Here is an 18,748-nt window from a genome sequence, read left to right as displayed (position 1 = left end):
GATTCATCTTGGAATGGGAAATTCACGATTTGACTTGCTAACCCAGGCTTGGTATGTGAAAAGAGCTCCATGGAGTAATTGGTAGTGTGGCCTGCCACATTCTTCACTTTTGGTAGGGGTGAATGACACAAGGAAAGGTGTTGATCCTGACCAGGAGCCTCCACTGACGACTCAGTGCTTTTATTTTTTGAAACGGACTTGTTCCTGAAGTTCCGGCTTTAAAAGAAAAGAGAGCCTTCGAGGCCTTGTGGAGTCAGACGATGACGCAAGCTCAACACCTCCTGCCTTAGGTGCTATTGTACTTTTGCCACTACCAACAGATGCACCACCACCACCATCGGGACCAGCTGGCAACCCCCGCCCACTTCCATGGCGTCTTCCACCATACTTACGCATTTTTGTGAAAATGTACTCAAAATACCACCAGCTATATAGTACTGTAAAACAAGGTAGAAGGTGTATCTACTATTGGTGAGATTTTGAATCTCACTATAGATTTGAGGACGCTGAACTATTGTCTCAGGCCCAGTAGAGATTACACCTCAATGTAACAGGCTGAAATTGGATGGTGTATGACAAGGAGTAGGGTGTCTATAGGATTGGTGAGAATTTGAATCTTACTATAGATTTGAAGACGCTGAACTATTGTCTCAGGCACAGGAGAGATTACACCTCAATGTAACAGGCTGAAATTGGATCGTGTATGACAAGGAGTAGGGTGTCTATAGGATTGGTGAGAATTTGAATCTCACTATAGATTTGTGGATGCTGAACTATTGTCTCAGGCCCAGGAGAGATTACACCTCAATGTAACAGGCTGAAATTGGATGGTGTATGACAAGGTGGAGGGTGTCTATAGGATTGGTGAGAATTTGGATCTCACTAGAGATTTGAGGACGCTGACAATGATGCTCTCTGTCCAAGTATGGACGCAGGCAGCCTAATAAGCAGGACTGCTGCACACACAAAAGGGTGGAAAAATGAACGCTTGGTAACTGTGCAGAAAAGAGGAAGAAAAGTATTTTTGTTTTTAAAAAAGCAGTTTGCACAGCAGTGTGCAAACAGCAATGCAGCTATCAGGGAGCCTTATGAGGCAGACTAATAACCAACAGAGCTGATGCACAAAAATAGAGCCTCCCCTGTCACTGCACACAAAGTGTTGTGTGTTGTAAGTGGAAATCGCTAACAGCAGAAGCAGTTTTTTGGTTCTTCCCTGCCTAACGCTCTCCCTTCTTCTGAATCAGCAGCAGCAACCTCTCCCTAATGCTAAGATCGGCAGAAGTAAGATGGCGGTCAGTGTGCACACCCTTTTATAGCCCTTGTGACGCCACACAAAGCCAGCCAATCACTTGCATGCTCTTCTCAAAGATGGTGGTGACCGATGCCAATGTCATCGCGTTGCCCACAGTGTGCGTCCTCCATCATTGGCTGAAAAATGGCGCTGGAAGCAACTTTTGAAACGTGACTTTGGCGCTCTGGTCGCTGACCTCGTGGCCGACCTCACGCTATGGTCGGGTTTCGTTTCATGAAACCCGACTTTAGCGAAAGTCGCCGACTTTTGAATATGACCGACCCGTTTCGCTCAACTCTAATGATGAATACTATTTAAATTTGAAACAAATTAAAACTAGCAGGCATATTTTGTGTAACAGCTCATAACTTTATGTTATACCTTGTAACCACCATCTTTGTGCTCCTAGTAATCCCAGCCACAGAGACTAATTAATCTCACTATATACTGTGATACTAGTGTATTGCAGTATATAGCATAATTCAACTTTCATACTGTGGCTTAAAAAGTATGTGAACAATTGTAAAAAATATTTTACAGAAACACTGAAGAGAAAAAAGTTAAAATTCCCTCCCCTACCACCTACTCTACATTGTATATGGTGAAATGAAACAAAACTCAAAATGCAAGAATTTCAGTTTCTCAGCCACTGCACTGACCACAAGAAAGTAATAAAAGTAATGAGAACAACTTTTGGCACCAATAAAAACTGTAGCTTTCCATGCAAAAAAAAAACCCTTTCGTACTGCCCCATCAATGAAGAGTTATAAAATTCATGTGTCTCAGATTTTTAACTTTTTTTTTTCATTTTGATTTTTTTCTAAATCAGTAAATTACAAAGGAAAATGATTTACGTTTGGTATATTTGTAATTATGCTGAGCTGGAGAATTATGGTGCAAGATCATTTTTATTGCATACTAAATGACTGACATAAGACAAACCAAACCCCAAAACAATGGTCAAATTGTAATTTTTTCACCATATCACTGTCATTGAAAATGTAATCCAATTTTTCTGTGCATTATAAGGTAAAATTAATGGTGTAATTCAAAGCCAAACCCAACCTTTAAAAATACATCCTTACATGGCTGTATTAATGAAAAACTAAAAAGTTATAACTCTTGGGGAAAAAAAATCACAAAACTGTAAAGTAGCCCATCATGAATGGATTAAAAACAGTTCCAGATCAATGTGTCCCACAGTACCTGCTCTTACCCAAAGTCCCTTTATCCCCAGACATGCAAAGCAATGGTTAATTCAAGTTTTGATTCCTTTATAACTCTTTAACATTTCAAGTTTTTACTTTCGAAATAATTTGAGAAAAACTTGTAAATGTTATGTGATTGAGTACATTGCAGTATCATCTTCAAAAAGTGACTTTTTTGCCTGCATTCCGGTACTACATTTACAAGGGTTGTCCACTACTCAGACAACCTCTTCTCATGACCATGTCCCTCCCCCTTATAAAATAATAACAGCTATACTCACCTCCGATGTGGGTATCTTTTCACTGGTGTTGACACTGACTCATCCAGGGTATGCCCCATGTAACATTGAGCGTTCACTTCACTCTTTCCAGAAATCAGACATCCAGAGGAAGTCAGAGCTGCAGCTGCTCTCTTTCTTGTTCAAGATGTCTGACGTGTCCAAAGGAGGGGAGAATGAAGCAGCTGCTAATTGGTCACAGGGCTTGCGTGACATAATAATGTCATACGAGCCTCGGGAGATCCAGTCCCAAAACCTCTGGAACGGCATACACACCAAAGGTGAGTATAGGGGGGGAATAAAGTGATTGAGAAGGTGTTTTCCGAGTAGTGGACAACCACTTGATTCAAACACACATTTAAGGTAGCATATTAAATTGCAATTGCAAAAAAGCTTCAAAATTAATTTATTTATAAGAAAATAAAAAATACGATTTAGAGGAAACAATTGTATTATTTCAGTTATCTCTTTATATATGAGATCATTTTGATAGTTTCACAATTTTATTTCTCTGGTATCCGTCTCCACCTAGTGGAGATTCAGCAATAAATGCATGCATATATCTGCAACAGACAAACTGATTCCATGGCTTTAATATCGCATATGCACATTGCCAAGTGAATTGGAATTAGAGATGGAAGCAGACCATTATGTTTAGTTTTACTCTTTGCTATAATGGAGCATAAGGGAAGGGGCTCTCATCTGCCAAATGTCTGCAGCAGTACTTGCAGCCTTGTCTTACAAAAATAAATGCCACCTCCTTTCTTGTAGAAGGAATCAGAGAGTATGCTTTATTTCCAGTTTGATTGAAAGTCATGTAATATGTCACCCCGTAGATATATGGTGCCAGTATGCATTATATTTAGATGAAAAAGAACCTATTATCTAGAGTGAATCAATGGGGAAAATGCCATTGTATGGTATGAAATGATGGGTATGTCTTTAGTAGTCTCAGACTTTTAGTTTAGGCGTTTATTTTAATGTCCAGGAGATACACAACTGAAGAGTAGAACTTGAGGTTAAAAGATTTTTCCAGTACTATGCTATAAATGATAAATCGTAAAGCTAAGGTCACACCACCGTATTTTCTTTCAACCGAGAAAATAAGGCCAATTATGCACATTGCACGCTGATCAAACTCTGATCAGAGTTGATTCAATTTTTTTGGATAATCATAAGGTGGAAAAAAAAGTATCCATCTTTTCCATTATTTTAGTCCATGAAAATCGGACTGCATTCAGATGTCAACCGAGAGCAGTACAATTTTTTCCACAGGTTCACTGACTTGGCCAAGTACGATCCAAATATCGAATGCAAATTGAGCATGCTGCATTTTTCTTTACTTGCACACAGCTCCTGTCTGAGGAAAAAATTGGAAATGTGCATGGCCCCATTAAATAAGAATGGTTCAAATACGCAAGCCCTTAGGATAAATCATCGATTTTGGATAGCTAGGGTCTGACATCTGGCATTTCCTCCCCACTGATCCGCTATAGCATAGGCACAATGTAGCTAGTGTATGTAGCAGGACACTTCAGGTCTCTCATACGGTTTAGTGGCCGTCGATCTGTGGTAGCTTTAAGCAAACATTAAATGCAGATATAGCTATGGGTTCCGCTATGTACACTGTTTATATGTGAATTCTGCCGAAGCTGCCATCAGACCCCCACTTATATGACATTGATGACCTGTCCCAAGGAGAGCTCATTAATATCATAGTACTGGAAAAACTCTTTTAAGTAGAGGACAAAAGAAAGTTAACAATGACGTTACTGATGAAAACACCTGTATTACAGTTGTGGCCAAAAGTATTGACACCCCTGCAATTCTGTCAGATAATACTCAGTTTCTTCCTGAAAATGATTGCAAACACAAATTCTTTGGTATTATTATCTTCATTTAATTTGTCTTAAATGAAAAAACGCAAAAGAGAATGAAGCAAAAAGCAAAACATTGATCATTTCACACAAAACTCCAAAAATGGGCCGGACAAAAGTATTGGCACCCTCAGCCTAATACTTGGTTGCACAACCTTTAGCCAAAATAACTGCGACCAACCGCTTCCGGTAACCATCAATGAGTTTCTTACAATGCTCTGCTGGAATTTTAGACCATTCTTCTTTGGCAAACTGCTCCAGGTCCCTGATATTTGAAGGGTGCCTTCTCCAAACTGCCATTTTTAGATCTCTCCACAGGTGTTCTATGGGATTCAGGTCTGGACTCATTGCTGGCCACCTTAGCAGTCTCCAGTGCTTTCTCTCAAACCATTTTCTAGTGCTTTTTGAAGTGTGTTTTGAGTCATTGTCCTGCTGGAAGACCCATGACCTCTGAGGGAGACCCAGCTTTCTCACACTGGGCCCTACATTATGCTGCAAAATTTGTTGGTAGTCTTCAGACTTCATAATGCCATGCACACAGTCAAGCAGTCCAGTGCCAGAGGCAGCAAAGCAACCCCAAAACATCAGGGAACCTCTGCCATGTTTGACTGTAGGGACCGTGTTTTTTTCTTTGAATGCCTCTTTTTTCTCCTGTAAACTTTATGTTGATGCCTCTGCCCAAAAAGCTCTACTTTTGTCTCATCTGACCAGAGAACATTCTTCCAAAACATTTTAGGCTTTTTCAGGTAAGTTTTGGCAAACTACAGCCTGGCTTTTTTATGTCTCGGGGTAAGAAGTGGGGTCTTCCTGGGTTTCCTACCATACAGTCCCTTATCATTCAGACGCCGACGGATATTATGGGTTGACACTGTTGTACCCTCGGACTGCAGGGCAGCTTGAACTTGTTTGGATGTTAGTCGAGGTTCTTTATCCAACCTCCGCACAATCTTGCATTGAAATCTCTTGTCAATTTCTCTTTTCCGTCCACATCTAGGGAGGTTAGCCACAGTGCCATGGGCTTTAAACTTCTTGACACTGCGCACGGTAGACACAGGCACATTCAGGTCTTTGGAGATGGACTTGTAGCCTAGAGATTGCTCATGCTTCCTCACAATTTGGTTTCTCAAGTCCTCAGACAGACAGTTCTTTGATCTTCTTTCTTTTCTCCATGCTCAATGTGGTACACACAAGGACACAGGGCAGAGGTTGAGTCAACTTTAATCCATGTCAACTGGCTGCAAGTGTGATTTAGTTATTGCCAACAGCTGTTAGGTGCCACAGGTAAGTTACAGGTGCAAGTTAATTACACAAATTAGAGAAGCATCACATGATTTTTCGAACAGTGCCAATACTTTTGTCCACCCTCTTTTTTATGTTTGGTGTGGAATTATATCCAATTTGGCTTTAGGACAATTCTTTTTGTGTTTTTTTCATTAAGACAAATTAAATGAAGATAATAATAACAAAGAATTTGTGTTTGCAATCATTTTCAGGAAGAAACTGAGTATTATCTGACAGAATTGCAGGGGTGTCAATACTTTTGGCCACAACTGTAGCTGGGTTTACATTAGAATGAGCTTCTGATGACTTTGTATGTACTTTTATCATTTCTAATATTGTAGGCGCTAAGGTGTGCCATGATATCAGTATACTGTATCACTGAACAGTGTACAGTACAAATATATTATGATAATAAAATGTAGAATTTTTACTTCAGGCAGCAGTCTAAGTTGTCTCTCAGGGCGAAGCAAAATGCCACATCCTCGTGAGATCTCAATCTCGGTAACACAACAGTCCATGTCAGAGTGTGTAGAGGAGCTGAACCTGTTCCACATGCAGTAGATGTCGACAATGCTGCACACCTGGCATCTGTCTCTAAGGCTGTGTGCCCACGTAGCGATTTTTAAGCGTTTTTGCCGCGATTTTCAGCACGAAAACGCTGCAAAAACGTTTAAAAATCGTGTACAGAATGCCCCCCATGCATTCCTATGGCATTCCGCACATGCTGTGCTAATGCTGCGCTTTTTTGCAGCATGGTCATTCTTTTGTGCGGAATCGCAAAGAATTGCCGCGATTCCGCACCCATAGGAATGCATGAGAATTGCTTACTTCCCGCATGTGGCTATGCCCACCATGCGGGAAGTTAAGCGTCTCATGTGCGGTTGGTACTCACGGTGTGGAGGAGAGGAGACTGTCCTCCAGGCCCTGGGTACCATACCCCTGTAAAAAAAAAATAAAAAATCGGGGTATATTTACCTTCCGACGTCCCGCGCTGCATTCCCGGCCTAAGCGTTCCCAGTAATGCCTTGCGGCAAGGTCCTGTAGTGACGTAGTCTCGCGTGACTCTAGCGGTCTCGCGAGATCGCTATAGTAACGCGAGACCAACGTCATCACAGGTCTCGCAAGGCATCGCTGGGAACGCTGAGGCTCGGGTTGGCAGCGCGGGACGTCGGAAGGTAAATATACCCCGAATTTTTATTTTTTTATCATTTTTAACACTTTATCTTTTACTCTTGAGGCCGCATAGGCGGCCTGAATAGTAAAAAGCTGCTCACACTTGTCAAACACTATGTTTGACGAGTGTGACCAACCTGTCAATCACTTTCCAAGCGATGCTTCAAATCGCTTGGAAAGTGCTTGAGAAAATCACGGCAAAATCGCGAAAAGAAAATCGCGGTAAAATCGCGGTGAAATCGTGCGGAAAAAACCGCGCGACTTCTGGGAAGGAGTCCGGTTTTCAGCGTGCGTTTTAACACGCAACGTGGGCACATAGCCTAACAGCAGAGGCAGGAGCTAGTTTCATTTCTGACATTTGCACAGCTCCCATCTGCCCCCTGAGATACAAATGTGGATATAGTAGAATAAGGTATCAGTGATCAGATGATCAAAAGTAAATGAAGTAAAAATAATTAAACAATAAAAATGACAAAGTCTGGTATATCAAAATTCTCAAAATCTAAATTTAATTAACCTGTACTTTAAATGCCATAAAGAGAAAAAAATCAAAACAAGAATTGGTCACCTCGCTACCTTAAAAAATGCAATAAATGATCAAAATATTAAAAAAATTAGTATTAACTGCTTAACGACCTCCAATACTCCTTTTAACAGCGGCAGTTAAGGGTACTTACTCCTCAGCTCCGCTTTTTAATGGCGCTGAGAAATAAGTGTATAGCGCCCCCAGCGTCGGAATTTCTCTGGGGTCTTGGCTACCGGGGGGTAGCTGAGACCCTAGAGAACATGATTTGGGTCAGTTTTTACCGACCCCAGTGTTGCGATCACTGTTATTCACAAAATAACGGCAACCGCAAAAAAAAGTCAGATTTATTTCTCTCTCCTCTGATGTGATCTAGCACATCAGGGGTAGAGAAATGGGGTACCTAAGCCCCCCCAGTACCTGCGATGTTCACTGGTCCTTCTGGCTGTGTCCCCCCGGCCCTCGGTGAAAAAAATGGCGGGCGCATGCATAGTGCGCCCGCCAAGATCTGCCGCCCGGTACCTGGCAAAATTTTTCCAATTGGTTCAATTTAATCACTGTGATAGACCCTATCACAGTGATCAAAATAAATAAATAGTAAATCAAACATCTCTTTACCACCCCATTTTTCTGTTAGGGTTCGGACTAGGGTTAAGGTTATGGTTGGGCTTATAGTTGGGGTTATAGCTAGGTTAGTGTTGGACTAGGCTTAGGGTTGGGGTTAGGGTTGGGGTTATAGCTAGGGATAGGGTTGGGCTAGGGTTAGGGTTATGTTGGGGTTATAGTTGGGGTTATAGCTGAGGTTAGAGTTGGGCTAGTGTTAGGGTTTGGTTAGAGTTTCGTTGGGGTTAGGGTTGTGTTGGGGTTAGGGTTGTGGTGTTGGCGTTACTGTGATGTTTGGGTTAGGCTTGTGGTTAGGGTTATGGTTAAGGTTGGGATTAGGGTTAGGGGTGTGTTGGGGTTAGGGTTGGAGTTAAGGTTGGGGTTAGAATTAGGGGGTTTCCAATGTTTAGGTACATCAGGGGGTCTCCAAATGCGACATGGCGTCCACCATTGATTAATTTTGATCGCTGTGATAAACCACCCTTTATCACCTCCTTAGGTAAAAATAATAAAATTAAAAAATTGTTATAGTACTTCCATTTTTCCATTAGGGTTATGGTTGGGCTTAAAGTTGGGGTTATAGCTAGTGTTAGGGCTGGCAGAATGCACCAAATTATAAAATAATAGTAGGTGCGTTCGCAGCCCGGGGTCCACCGTGGAGAGGTGGTACACTGCTGCTAAGTAATGGCGGAAGAATTAAGCGGTGTGAAACCAGTCACACGTGGGTTACGTCACCCAATGTGAACAGGGCGAACTCTATTACTGCACAGAGCCGCACCACCGCTGAAAGTAGATGCCGGAGCCTGTTAACTCACAGAGCTCGGCCAAAAGAGCGCACAGTGTACGGCCACAGAACTTTACCCCAAGGACACGGGGTTAGAGTCCTTCTAGGCCCACTGAACACGCGGCGTCGCAGGCCGCGAGCGCAGCTATAGACGCTGGCTATGGAGCACGTGCACTGAGGCGTGCCGAGTCCCTGGTGAGGCCAGATGCCTGACTCAACCTCAGACCTACCTACACCAAAGCCTGGGCGCTAGCAGGCTAGGCTGCACAACACATGTGTACCAAGGGTAGGGGCTTCTTCATGAGTCATTCACCAGAGACATTCATACGTGCATACATCACTTGCTCCACATAGTCTGTAAATACAGTCTATACTAGCGCATGGGCGAGCGGCCATGTGAACCTTTTATAGCCACGGGTGTCCGGGACCTTCCTGGCTTCTCGGATGGGCCAATCCGAACACGAGCAGGACCTGAGCATGTGACCCTCGATCTCCAATGGGAGATCACTCCACGGGCATGCTCAGTGGCCCGACATGAGGACTTAGTCCCTGGAGAATCTCGCTGCTGAGCAGCATGCATTGTCATAGCTATGCCAAAGGTGGCAGCAGCAAGCAATCCCACGGAGTTGGCCTGGGCAGAGCACCGGGACCAACGAATCTGCTGAGCAGGCTCCACTGCGGCCGAAGAAGAATGGGAGACCGCTGGGTGCAAGGCTCTGGATTCCTGCTGTGCAGTGGCAGGAACCCGACGCCTAACAGCTAGGGTTAGGGTTGGTGCTAGGGTTAGGGTTATGGTTGGGGTTATTGCTAGGTTTAGGGTTGGGGCTAGGGTTAGGTTTGGGACTAGGGTTGGGGTTATAGTTGGAATTATAGCTAGGGTTAGGGTTATGGTTGGGGTTATTGCTAGGTTTAGAGTTGGGGTTAGGGTTTTAGCTAGGTTTAGGGTTAGTGCTAGGGTTAGGATTATGGTTGGGGTTATAGTTGGAGTTATAGCTAGGGTTAGGGTTATGGTTGGGGTTATTGCTAGGGCTAGGGTTATAGCTAGGGTTAGGGTTGGGACTAGGGTTAGGGTTGGAATTAGTGTTAGGGAAGTAATGGGGTTATGGTTGGGGTTAGGGCTGTATTAGGGTTGGAGTTAGAATTGGGGGGTTTCCACTGTTTCGCTACATCAGGGGGTCTCCAAGCGTGACATGGTGCCCGCCCTTGATTCCAGCCACTTTTGTGTTCAAAAAGTCAAATGGTGCTCACTTACTTTTGAGCCCTGCCAAACAGTGTATGTCCCCCACATATGGGGTATCGGCGTACTCAGGAGAAATTGCACAAAAAAATTGTGGTTTCTCCAGATACCCTTATGAAAATAAAAAAGTTTGGTTCCAAAGTAATAATAATAATAATAATAATAATATATGTTATTTTTATAGCGCCGACATATTCCGCAGCACTTTACATTTCAGAGGGGATTTGTACAGACAATAGACATTACTGCATAACAAAAATCACATACAGTAGATTATAACAAATACCAAGAGGAAAGAGGGCCCTGCTCGCAAGCTTAAAATCTATGAGGAAAGAGGTAGACACGAAAGGTGGGTGGTAACAGTTGCCCTGATTGTATGAACCAGCCATAATGTTAAGTGTGTAACAGTACAAACACAGAGGGCTAATGGATGCATAAAGCATGTGGGAACATGATGCGGGAAATCTGGTTATAAAACTTTTGGCTGTGCCACACAGGGATAGATTAGGTTAATGTGTTGAGGTGATAGGCCAGTCTGAATAAATGCGTTTTCAGGGCACGCTTAAAATTGTGGGGATTGGGGACTAATCGTATTGACCTGGGAAGTGCATTCCAAAGAATTGGCACGGCACGTGTAAAGTCTTGGAGACGGGAGTGGGAGGTTCTGACTATTGAGGATGCTAACCTCAGGTCATCAGCAGAACGGAGGGCGCGGGTAGGGTGGTATACTGAAACAAGGGAGGAGATGTAAGGTGGTGCTGAGCTATGGAGGGCTTTGTGGGTGAGGGTAATAAGTTTATACTGAATTCTGGAGTGGATGGGTAGCCAGTGTAATGACTGGCAGAAGGTAGAGGCATCGGTGTAACGATTGGTGAGGAATATGATCATGGCTGCAGCATTCAAGACAGATTGGAGAGGGGAGAGTTTGGTAAGAGGGAGACCGATTAGAAGAGAGTTACAATAGTCGAGACGAGAATGAATAAGAGAAACAATAAGAGTTTTTGCAGAGTCAAAAGTAAGAAAAGGTCGAATTCTAGAAATGTTTTTGAGGTGCAGATGACAAGAGCGAGCCAGTGATCGAATGTGGGGGGCAAAGGAAAGCTCGGAATCAAGTATGACCCCAAGGCAGCGGGCCTGTTGCTGGGGAGTAATAGTGGAACCACACACAGAAATGGCAACTTTATTGTGAAAAAAGTAAAATGTTAATTTTTTCCTTCCATGTTGTTTTAGTTCTCGTGAAGCAGAATGGTGTCACTTTTGGGTATTTTCGGTCATGTTGACCCCCAAACTCACTTCAAATGTGAGGTGGAAAAATGAGAAATCGTTGGTCAACTTTTAAGCCTTATAACGTCCTAACAAAAAAAATGCTTCCAAAATTGTTCTGTGGTAAAGTAGACATGTGGGAAATGTTATTTAGTAACTATTTTATGTGATATGACTCTCTGGTTTAAGGGCACAAAAAATAAAACTTATATATTGATGTATCAAATAAGCTCAGGAAAACAAGAATTAGTATGTGCACATGTATTCCCCTTAAAAAACCTTTAATAATTCAATTTAAAATATACCAACCCAGTGAAAAAAAAGGTATGTGCCAAGAATATACCCAAAATAGACTAGCCTAGCAAATACCCTATAGTAGACCTCTGATTGCCCTTACCTGACTGTGTAGGTTGGCACCATAAAGAACTATTTTTTGGAGCCCCCACTTAGCGTAGACTATCCCTTCCTGCTCTATTACGCACTACCACAAAGGTGGTAAAAAAATATATTAAAGGGCAGAGATGAAGAGAGTCTTGGAACTAAAGATGATTTACCAAAGGGTATCTGATAAACATATAAGTCAATAGCATGGTTCATCAGGAGGTTACAGAGATACAGATGCCGGATGCCATGGCATGCAGTCAGAAAAGGGGTAAAACTCTAAAATACAAATTAATGGGGCATCACCACACGTTGAGACCTTGGTCACACCAAATGTATTTGAAATAAGTTTTTTTCCCAGGCACTATACCAATAAAACATATAGTGTTAGTATGATTTTCATATAGGCTAAATCCCCTGTATCACAAAAACTAGTACAGCTAGTTTAATATGCAAATATGCATTTTTGGGGATGACAGATTTAACGGGAATCCGTTAGCAGGTCTTTGCTATGTAATCTTAGAGTAGCATGATGTAGGGTGTGGTGTAGTAACCACTGAGTCCGCTAGGGGGTGCTGTGTGGATGTCCCAGGAGAAAGGATGAATGGCAGAATACGGAATGACCGTTATGTATCCCAAAGTGGGTGGCTTTGGGATGGAGACTTATGTGTTGTTCAGCAATAATATTGCTGAGGTGTTGTTTCAATGTGTAAGGGAGAAGTCTCCAGGTAACTAGAGAGATGGGTGGTCCTGGTTACCTACAAACCCACCCAGGAGGTGTGTTTAAAGCACTGTTGGAAACAGTGTGTAAATGCTTGAAGGACCTGTGATGAGGTCAGAGTCATGTGACCCGGTGGGCGTGGCTATGAACCATATAATGTGGCCAGGGTAGGTCACAGGTGGGGAATGCTTGGACCCGGTTGGTCCAGTGTGGAAGGTCCCGCTGAGATGGGGCTTCCTGCCTTCTGACAGCAAGTGGACGCTGTGAGTAATGGCTGCAAGTGCCTGAGAGTTCCCTGGAGGGAATGAATGTCTGCAGTATGGAGAAGCAGCCATGAGAGAACCCTGACGGGGTGAGATATAACTGTGAGGCTGAAAAGCCTGCATAATGGACATTGCTAACAGAGTGAAGCTCTGTCATGGACGCTATGCCGTTTATATATTGCTGGTCATGGTTTATGATGTTTAACCCCTTAACGACCGCCGATACGCCTTTTAACGGCGGTAATTAAGGGTACTTAAACCACAGCGCCGTTAATTCACGGCGCTGTGATTTAAGTGAATAGCGCCCCCCAGTGTCGGATTTTCTCCGGGGTCTCGGCTGCCAGGGGTAGCCGAGACCCCAGAGAACATGAATCGGTCGGTTTTTACCGACCCCCGCTTTTGCGATCGCCGTTATTAACCCTATAACGGCGACCGCAAAAAAAAAAAAAGCCGCGATTTTACATTTAATTTCTCTTTCCTCTGATGTGATCGCACATCAGAGGATAGAGAAATAGGGTCCCCGATCCCCCCGGTCCCCTCCCGGTACCTCTCCCTTGTCCTCTGTCCCCTCCCGGTGGTCCCGCGCCCGCCGGCGTCATCCGATGGGCGCCGCCATCTTGAAAATGGCGGGCGCATGCGCAGTGCGCCCGCCGGGAATCTGCTGGCTCCGGCTGGCAGATTCCATTCATTATTTTGATCACTATGATAAACGATCATAGTGATCAAAATAATAAAAATAGTACATAACCCCCCCTTTTATCACCCCCTTATTCTGGCACACATAATGAAATAAAAAAAATATTTTTTTTTCAGTTTTCCATAAGGGTTAGGGTTAGGGTTAGGCTAGGGTTAGGGTTAGGGTTAGGCTAGGGTTAGGGTTAGGGTTAGGCTAGGGTTAGGGTTAGGGTTAGGGTTAGGGTTAGGCTAGGGTTAGGGTTAGGCTAGGGTTAGGCTAGGGTTAGGCTAGGGTTAGGGTTAGGCTAGGGTTAGGCTAGGGTTAGGGTTAGGCTAGGGTTAGGCTAGGGTTAGGGTTAGGCTAGGGTTAGGCTAGGGTTAGGGCTAGGCTAGGGTTAGGGTTGGGCTAGGGTTAAGGGTTAGGGTTGGGCTAGGGTTAGGGTTGGGCTAGGGTTAAGGGTTAGGGTTGGGCTAGGGTTAAGGGTTAGGGTTGGGCTAGGGTTGGGCTAAGGTTAGGGCGAACTAGGATTAGGGTTAGGATTAGGGATTAGGGTTGGGATTAGGGTTAGGGGTGTGTTGGGGTTAGGGTTGAAGCAAGAATTGAGGGGTTTCCACTATTTACCAACTTTGGGGGTCTAAAAATTGGGGTCTAAAAAATCACTTTTGTGGAAATAAAAAAGACTTTTTATTTTCACGGCTCTGCATTTATAAACTACTGTGACGCGCTTGGGGGTTCAAAGTGCTCACCACACATCTAGATAAGTTCCTTAGGGGGTCTAATTTCCAAAATGGGGTCACTTGTGGGGGGGTTTCCACTGTTTAGGCCCATCAGGGGCTCTGCAAACGCAACATGATGCCCGCAGACCATTCCATCAAAGTCTGCATTCCAAAATGGTACTCCTTCCCTTCCGAGCTCTCCCATGCGCCCAAACAGTGGTTCCCCCCCACATATGGGGTATCAGTGTACTCAGGACAAATTGCATAATAACTGTGGGGGTATGATTTCTCCTGTTACCCTTGTAAAAATAAAAATTTGGGCGCGAAAAGATCATTTTTGTGGAAAAAAAAATGGATTTCTTATTTTCACGGCTCTACGTTATAAACTTCTGTGAAGCACTTGAAGGTTCAAAGTGCTCACCACACATCTAGATAAGTTCCTTCATGGGTCTAGTTTCCAAAATGGAGTCACTTGTTGGGGGTTTCCACTGTTTAGGCCCATCAGGGGCTCTGCAAATGCAACATGATGCCCGCAGACCATTCCATCAAAGTCTGCATTCCAAAATGGCACTCCTTCCCTTCCAAGCTCTCCCATGCACCCAAACAGTGGTTCCTCCCCACATATGGGGTATCAGCGTACTCAGGACAAATTGCATAATAACTGTGGGGGTATGATTTCTCCTGTTACCCTTGTAAAAATAAAAATTTGGGGGTGAAAAGATCATTTTTGTGGAAAAAAAAATGGATTTCTTATTTTCACGGCTCTACGTTATAAACTTCTGTGAAGCACTTGAAGGTTGAAAGTGCTCACCACACATCTAGATAAGTTCCTTAATGGGTCTAGTTTCCAAAATGGGGTCACTTGTTGGAGTTTTCCACTGTTTAGGCACATTAAGGGCTCTCCGAACGCAACATGGCATCCGATCTTAATTCCAGCCAATTCTGCGTTGAAAAAGTCAAACGGTGCTCCATCCCTTGCGAGCTCTGCCGTGAGCTGAAAAAGGGGTTTACCCCAACATATGGGGTATCGGCGTATTCAGGAGAAATTGTACAACAAATTTTGTGGTTGATTTTCTCTTTTAACACTTGTGAAAATAAAAAAAATTGGTTCTGAAGTAATTTTTTTCCAAAAAAAAGTTAAATGTTAATTTTTTCCATCCACATTGCTTTCGTTCCTGTGAAGCACTTAAAGGGTTAATAAACTTCTTGAATGTGGTTTTGAGCACCTTAAGGGGTCTAGTTTTTAGAATGGTGCCACTTTTGGGTATTTTCTGTCATGTACACCCCTCAAAATGACTTTAAATATGATGTGGTCCCTAAAAAAAATGGCTTTGTAAATTTTGTTGTAAAAATGAGAAATCGCTGGTCAACTTTTAACCCTTATAACTTCCTAACAAAAAAAAATTTTGCATCCAAAATTGTGCTGATGTAAAGTAGACATGTGGGAAATGTTATTTATTAAGAAATTTATGTGACACATCTCTCTGATTTAAGGGCATAAAAATTTAAAGTTTTAAAATTGCAAAATTTTAAAATTTTTTGCCATATTTCTGTTTTTTTCATAAATAAACACAAGACTTATCGAAGAAATTTTACCACTAACATGAAGTACAATATGTCACGAAAAAACAATCTCAGAATCAGCAGGATCCATTAAAGCGTTCCAGAGTTATAACCTCATAAAGGGACAGTGGTCAGAATTGTAAAAATTGGCCTGGTCATTAAGCTGCAAACTGGCTCTGTCGCTAAGGGGTTAATAAACCGCATGGACTATACTGGTTTATGGAAAACCTGTGCCGGATACGATTTTGTGGCTGCCAAGCGAGTGATCCCCTACTTAAATATCAGCGCTACCTCACAAGGGACAGATGTGTCACTTACTAGGCTGTGTTTTGCTATTACAGTACAATCAGTGTTTCATCAGCGGATGATTAACACTAGAGGACTAGGTGTCTCGTACTCACTGGTCCAACCATGACCACACCACTGATTGGCAGCTTCCTCTATGTACTGTATAGTGACAGAAAGCTGCTTATAAGTGATGTGTTCAGGATTATACAGCATTAAAAGCTTTTGCTGGATCTACATAAGAGAAAACTTTGAGTATCACAATTGCTGTACGTCGTAAACTTAGTAACACATCACCGGAATCAGGGTCTCTGTCTCTACATCATGCTGTGCTCAGATGAAAAAGCAAAAACTTGAAGACAGATTCCCTTCAATAGACTTTTATGGAAAAATGTTTGGTAAGTATGAAAACTAACTGTCTCATACTGAAGCTTGGATTCTCAGCGCACATCCTACTCTGCATAAATTTCATTACTCTCAGTAAGATTGTATGTAAGGTATTCAGAGTTGAAAAATAAGTGTGATAATGGTGTATTTAAACTTGTGGAATAGAAAGGAGATAAAATAATTTTTAATGAGGTTATGTTATTAAACTGGAGGAAAGGTAAAAATATTTTGTACAGAGAAATGTCATTGTTCAAACTGCAGATTGGTTCCCTTTCTTCCTCTTCTCATGGGTCCCCTTACCACAATTTTTTTAAAGGGAATATGTCATCAGGACTTTGCTACATAATCGGAGAGCAGCAAAGTAGGGGAAAAGACCGTGACGCCAGAAATGTGTTGTAATTGGTCTGATTGCTGTAGTTTTGATAAAATAATAGGTTTATCAGCAGGAGCTTATCACCAGAGCACTAGTAAACCCCCTGCCATGTAGTCCACCATATTCATGAACTCAGTATAGCTTCATACCCACCGCTGCTCACAGTGTTCACAGAAAACTGTCAATCAGTGGTGTGGACGGGGTTATACAGAGCGCACCATTCAGAGAACTGCTAGATCTGCAGCAAATAAAAGAGTTTTTACTCAAAACTTCAGCAAATTACATGGCATCACATGAATCAGGGTCTCTGCCCCTACATTTCGCTGCTCTTAGATGGGGTGCCAAAAACCTGGTGACAGATCCCCTTTAAGCAGAACCCTTGATTAAAAGAAGTGAAGTTTTGTATCTTTTGTTGATTTTCTAAGTCTATATTTATTCACGTTTTAATAGAGAATATATGCTGCAATAGATATGGCTGTAAAAAAAACATGACTTTGGTAAAACTATAGCATGTAAAAAAGATGTTTCAGTTTGTATTGCATTGTCTTATATAAATAAAAAGCAAACTCTTATAATGGAACTCGTATTTCTGGTTTTTCTAGATAACGAGAAAGCAGTTTTAAAAAATCACCATGATCAAAACATGACTCCGCAGTGGAACACTTTAGAATCATGCAGAACTAGTAAGGATACGATAGAAGACATAAACTCACCAGAACAGTAAGTAGCATTGGATCTTTTCTGTACATGTGCACATATCCGATCTTTTCTTCGGACCTGGGAAAAATATATTTTTGCATTCACGAGTTGCGTCCAATTATCAGGTTGCACTTAACCATTCATGTCTATGGTTCAGTAGAAAAAAATCAGACTGCATTGAGATGACATCTGAGTGCAGTTGTATTTTCGCAGCCTGACAGAATTCAGAAGCTGGAGTTAGTTTTTTTATTCTCCACATCTGAGACAATTGGTTCACACTCTGATCTAAGTGTGAGAAGCGTAATTGGCCCGACTTTTTTGGATGAGAGAAAAATGGTTGTGTAACCCTGGCCAAATAAAAAAGCTCTTCTCTTCTGTATGGTGAGTCAAGCTGTCTCTGACAGCATTCTCCTCTCTCTTGCATCTGCATACTCAACAAGGACATTCAGAAACATCATTGCAGAATCATGAATGTATTAGGTAGTGATAATTGATAGACCAATTCTAAAGTTTCATAGAATTCTAAAGAGTCATAGAATTAGACCACTTTTTGCTGGACCCCTTTTGAATATAGACATCATAATTTATTGTCTATATTATATCTGGACTTCCCATAGTACAGCTGAGCTATACTGAACAAAAATCTAAACACAACACCTTTGTTTTTGCTCCCATTTTTCGTGAGCCGAACGTTAAAATCTAAGCCTTTTTCTATCAAATATTGTTCATAAATGTGTCTAAATCTCTGCTTGTGAGCTCTTCTCCTTTGCAAAAATAATCCATCCACCTCACAGGTGTGGCATATCGAGATGCTGATTAGACAGCATGATTGATGTACAGGTGTGCCTTAGGGTGGACACAATAAAAGCTCACTCTAAAATGTGCAGTTTTACAATATTGGGTTAGCGAGGGGGTCAGATAACCAGTCAGTATCTGGTGGGACCAACATTTGCCTCACGCAGTGCAACACATCTCCACATAGAGTTGATCAGGTTTCTGATTGTGGCCTGTGGAATGTTCATCCACTCCTCTTCATTGACTGAGCCAAGTTGCTGGATATTGGCAGGAACTTGAACACACTGTCATGAACACTGATCCAGAGCATTGCAAACATGCTCAATGGGTGACATGTATGGTAGGTATGCTGGCCATGCAAGAACTGAGAA

The 18,748-nt window shown here is 42.5% G+C and overlaps 1 protein-coding gene across 1 annotated transcript in view; it reads left to right on the top strand.

Moving 5' to 3' along the window:
* Window positions 1–18,748, top strand: part of GABBR2 (gamma-aminobutyric acid type B receptor subunit 2) — a 1,198,492-nt gene that overhangs the window by 1,155,389 nt on the left and 24,355 nt on the right. Inside the window, exon 18 of the mRNA XM_073587861.1 lies at window positions 17,486–17,603. Coding sequence (XP_073443962.1) covers window positions 17,486–17,603 — 118 coding nt within the window. The remainder of the gene's footprint in view (window positions 1–17,485; window positions 17,604–18,748) is intronic.

The sequence above is a fragment of the Dendrobates tinctorius genome, unplaced genomic scaffold (genome assembly GCF_039654945.1).
Source record: "Dendrobates tinctorius isolate UK_male_01 unplaced genomic scaffold, ASM3965494v1 ptg000102l, whole genome shotgun sequence".
Taxonomy (NCBI): domain Eukaryota; kingdom Metazoa; phylum Chordata; class Amphibia; order Anura; family Dendrobatidae; genus Dendrobates; species Dendrobates tinctorius.
Note: the sequence above shows the minus strand (reverse complement) of the source record. Positions and strands in the feature narration are given on the sequence as shown.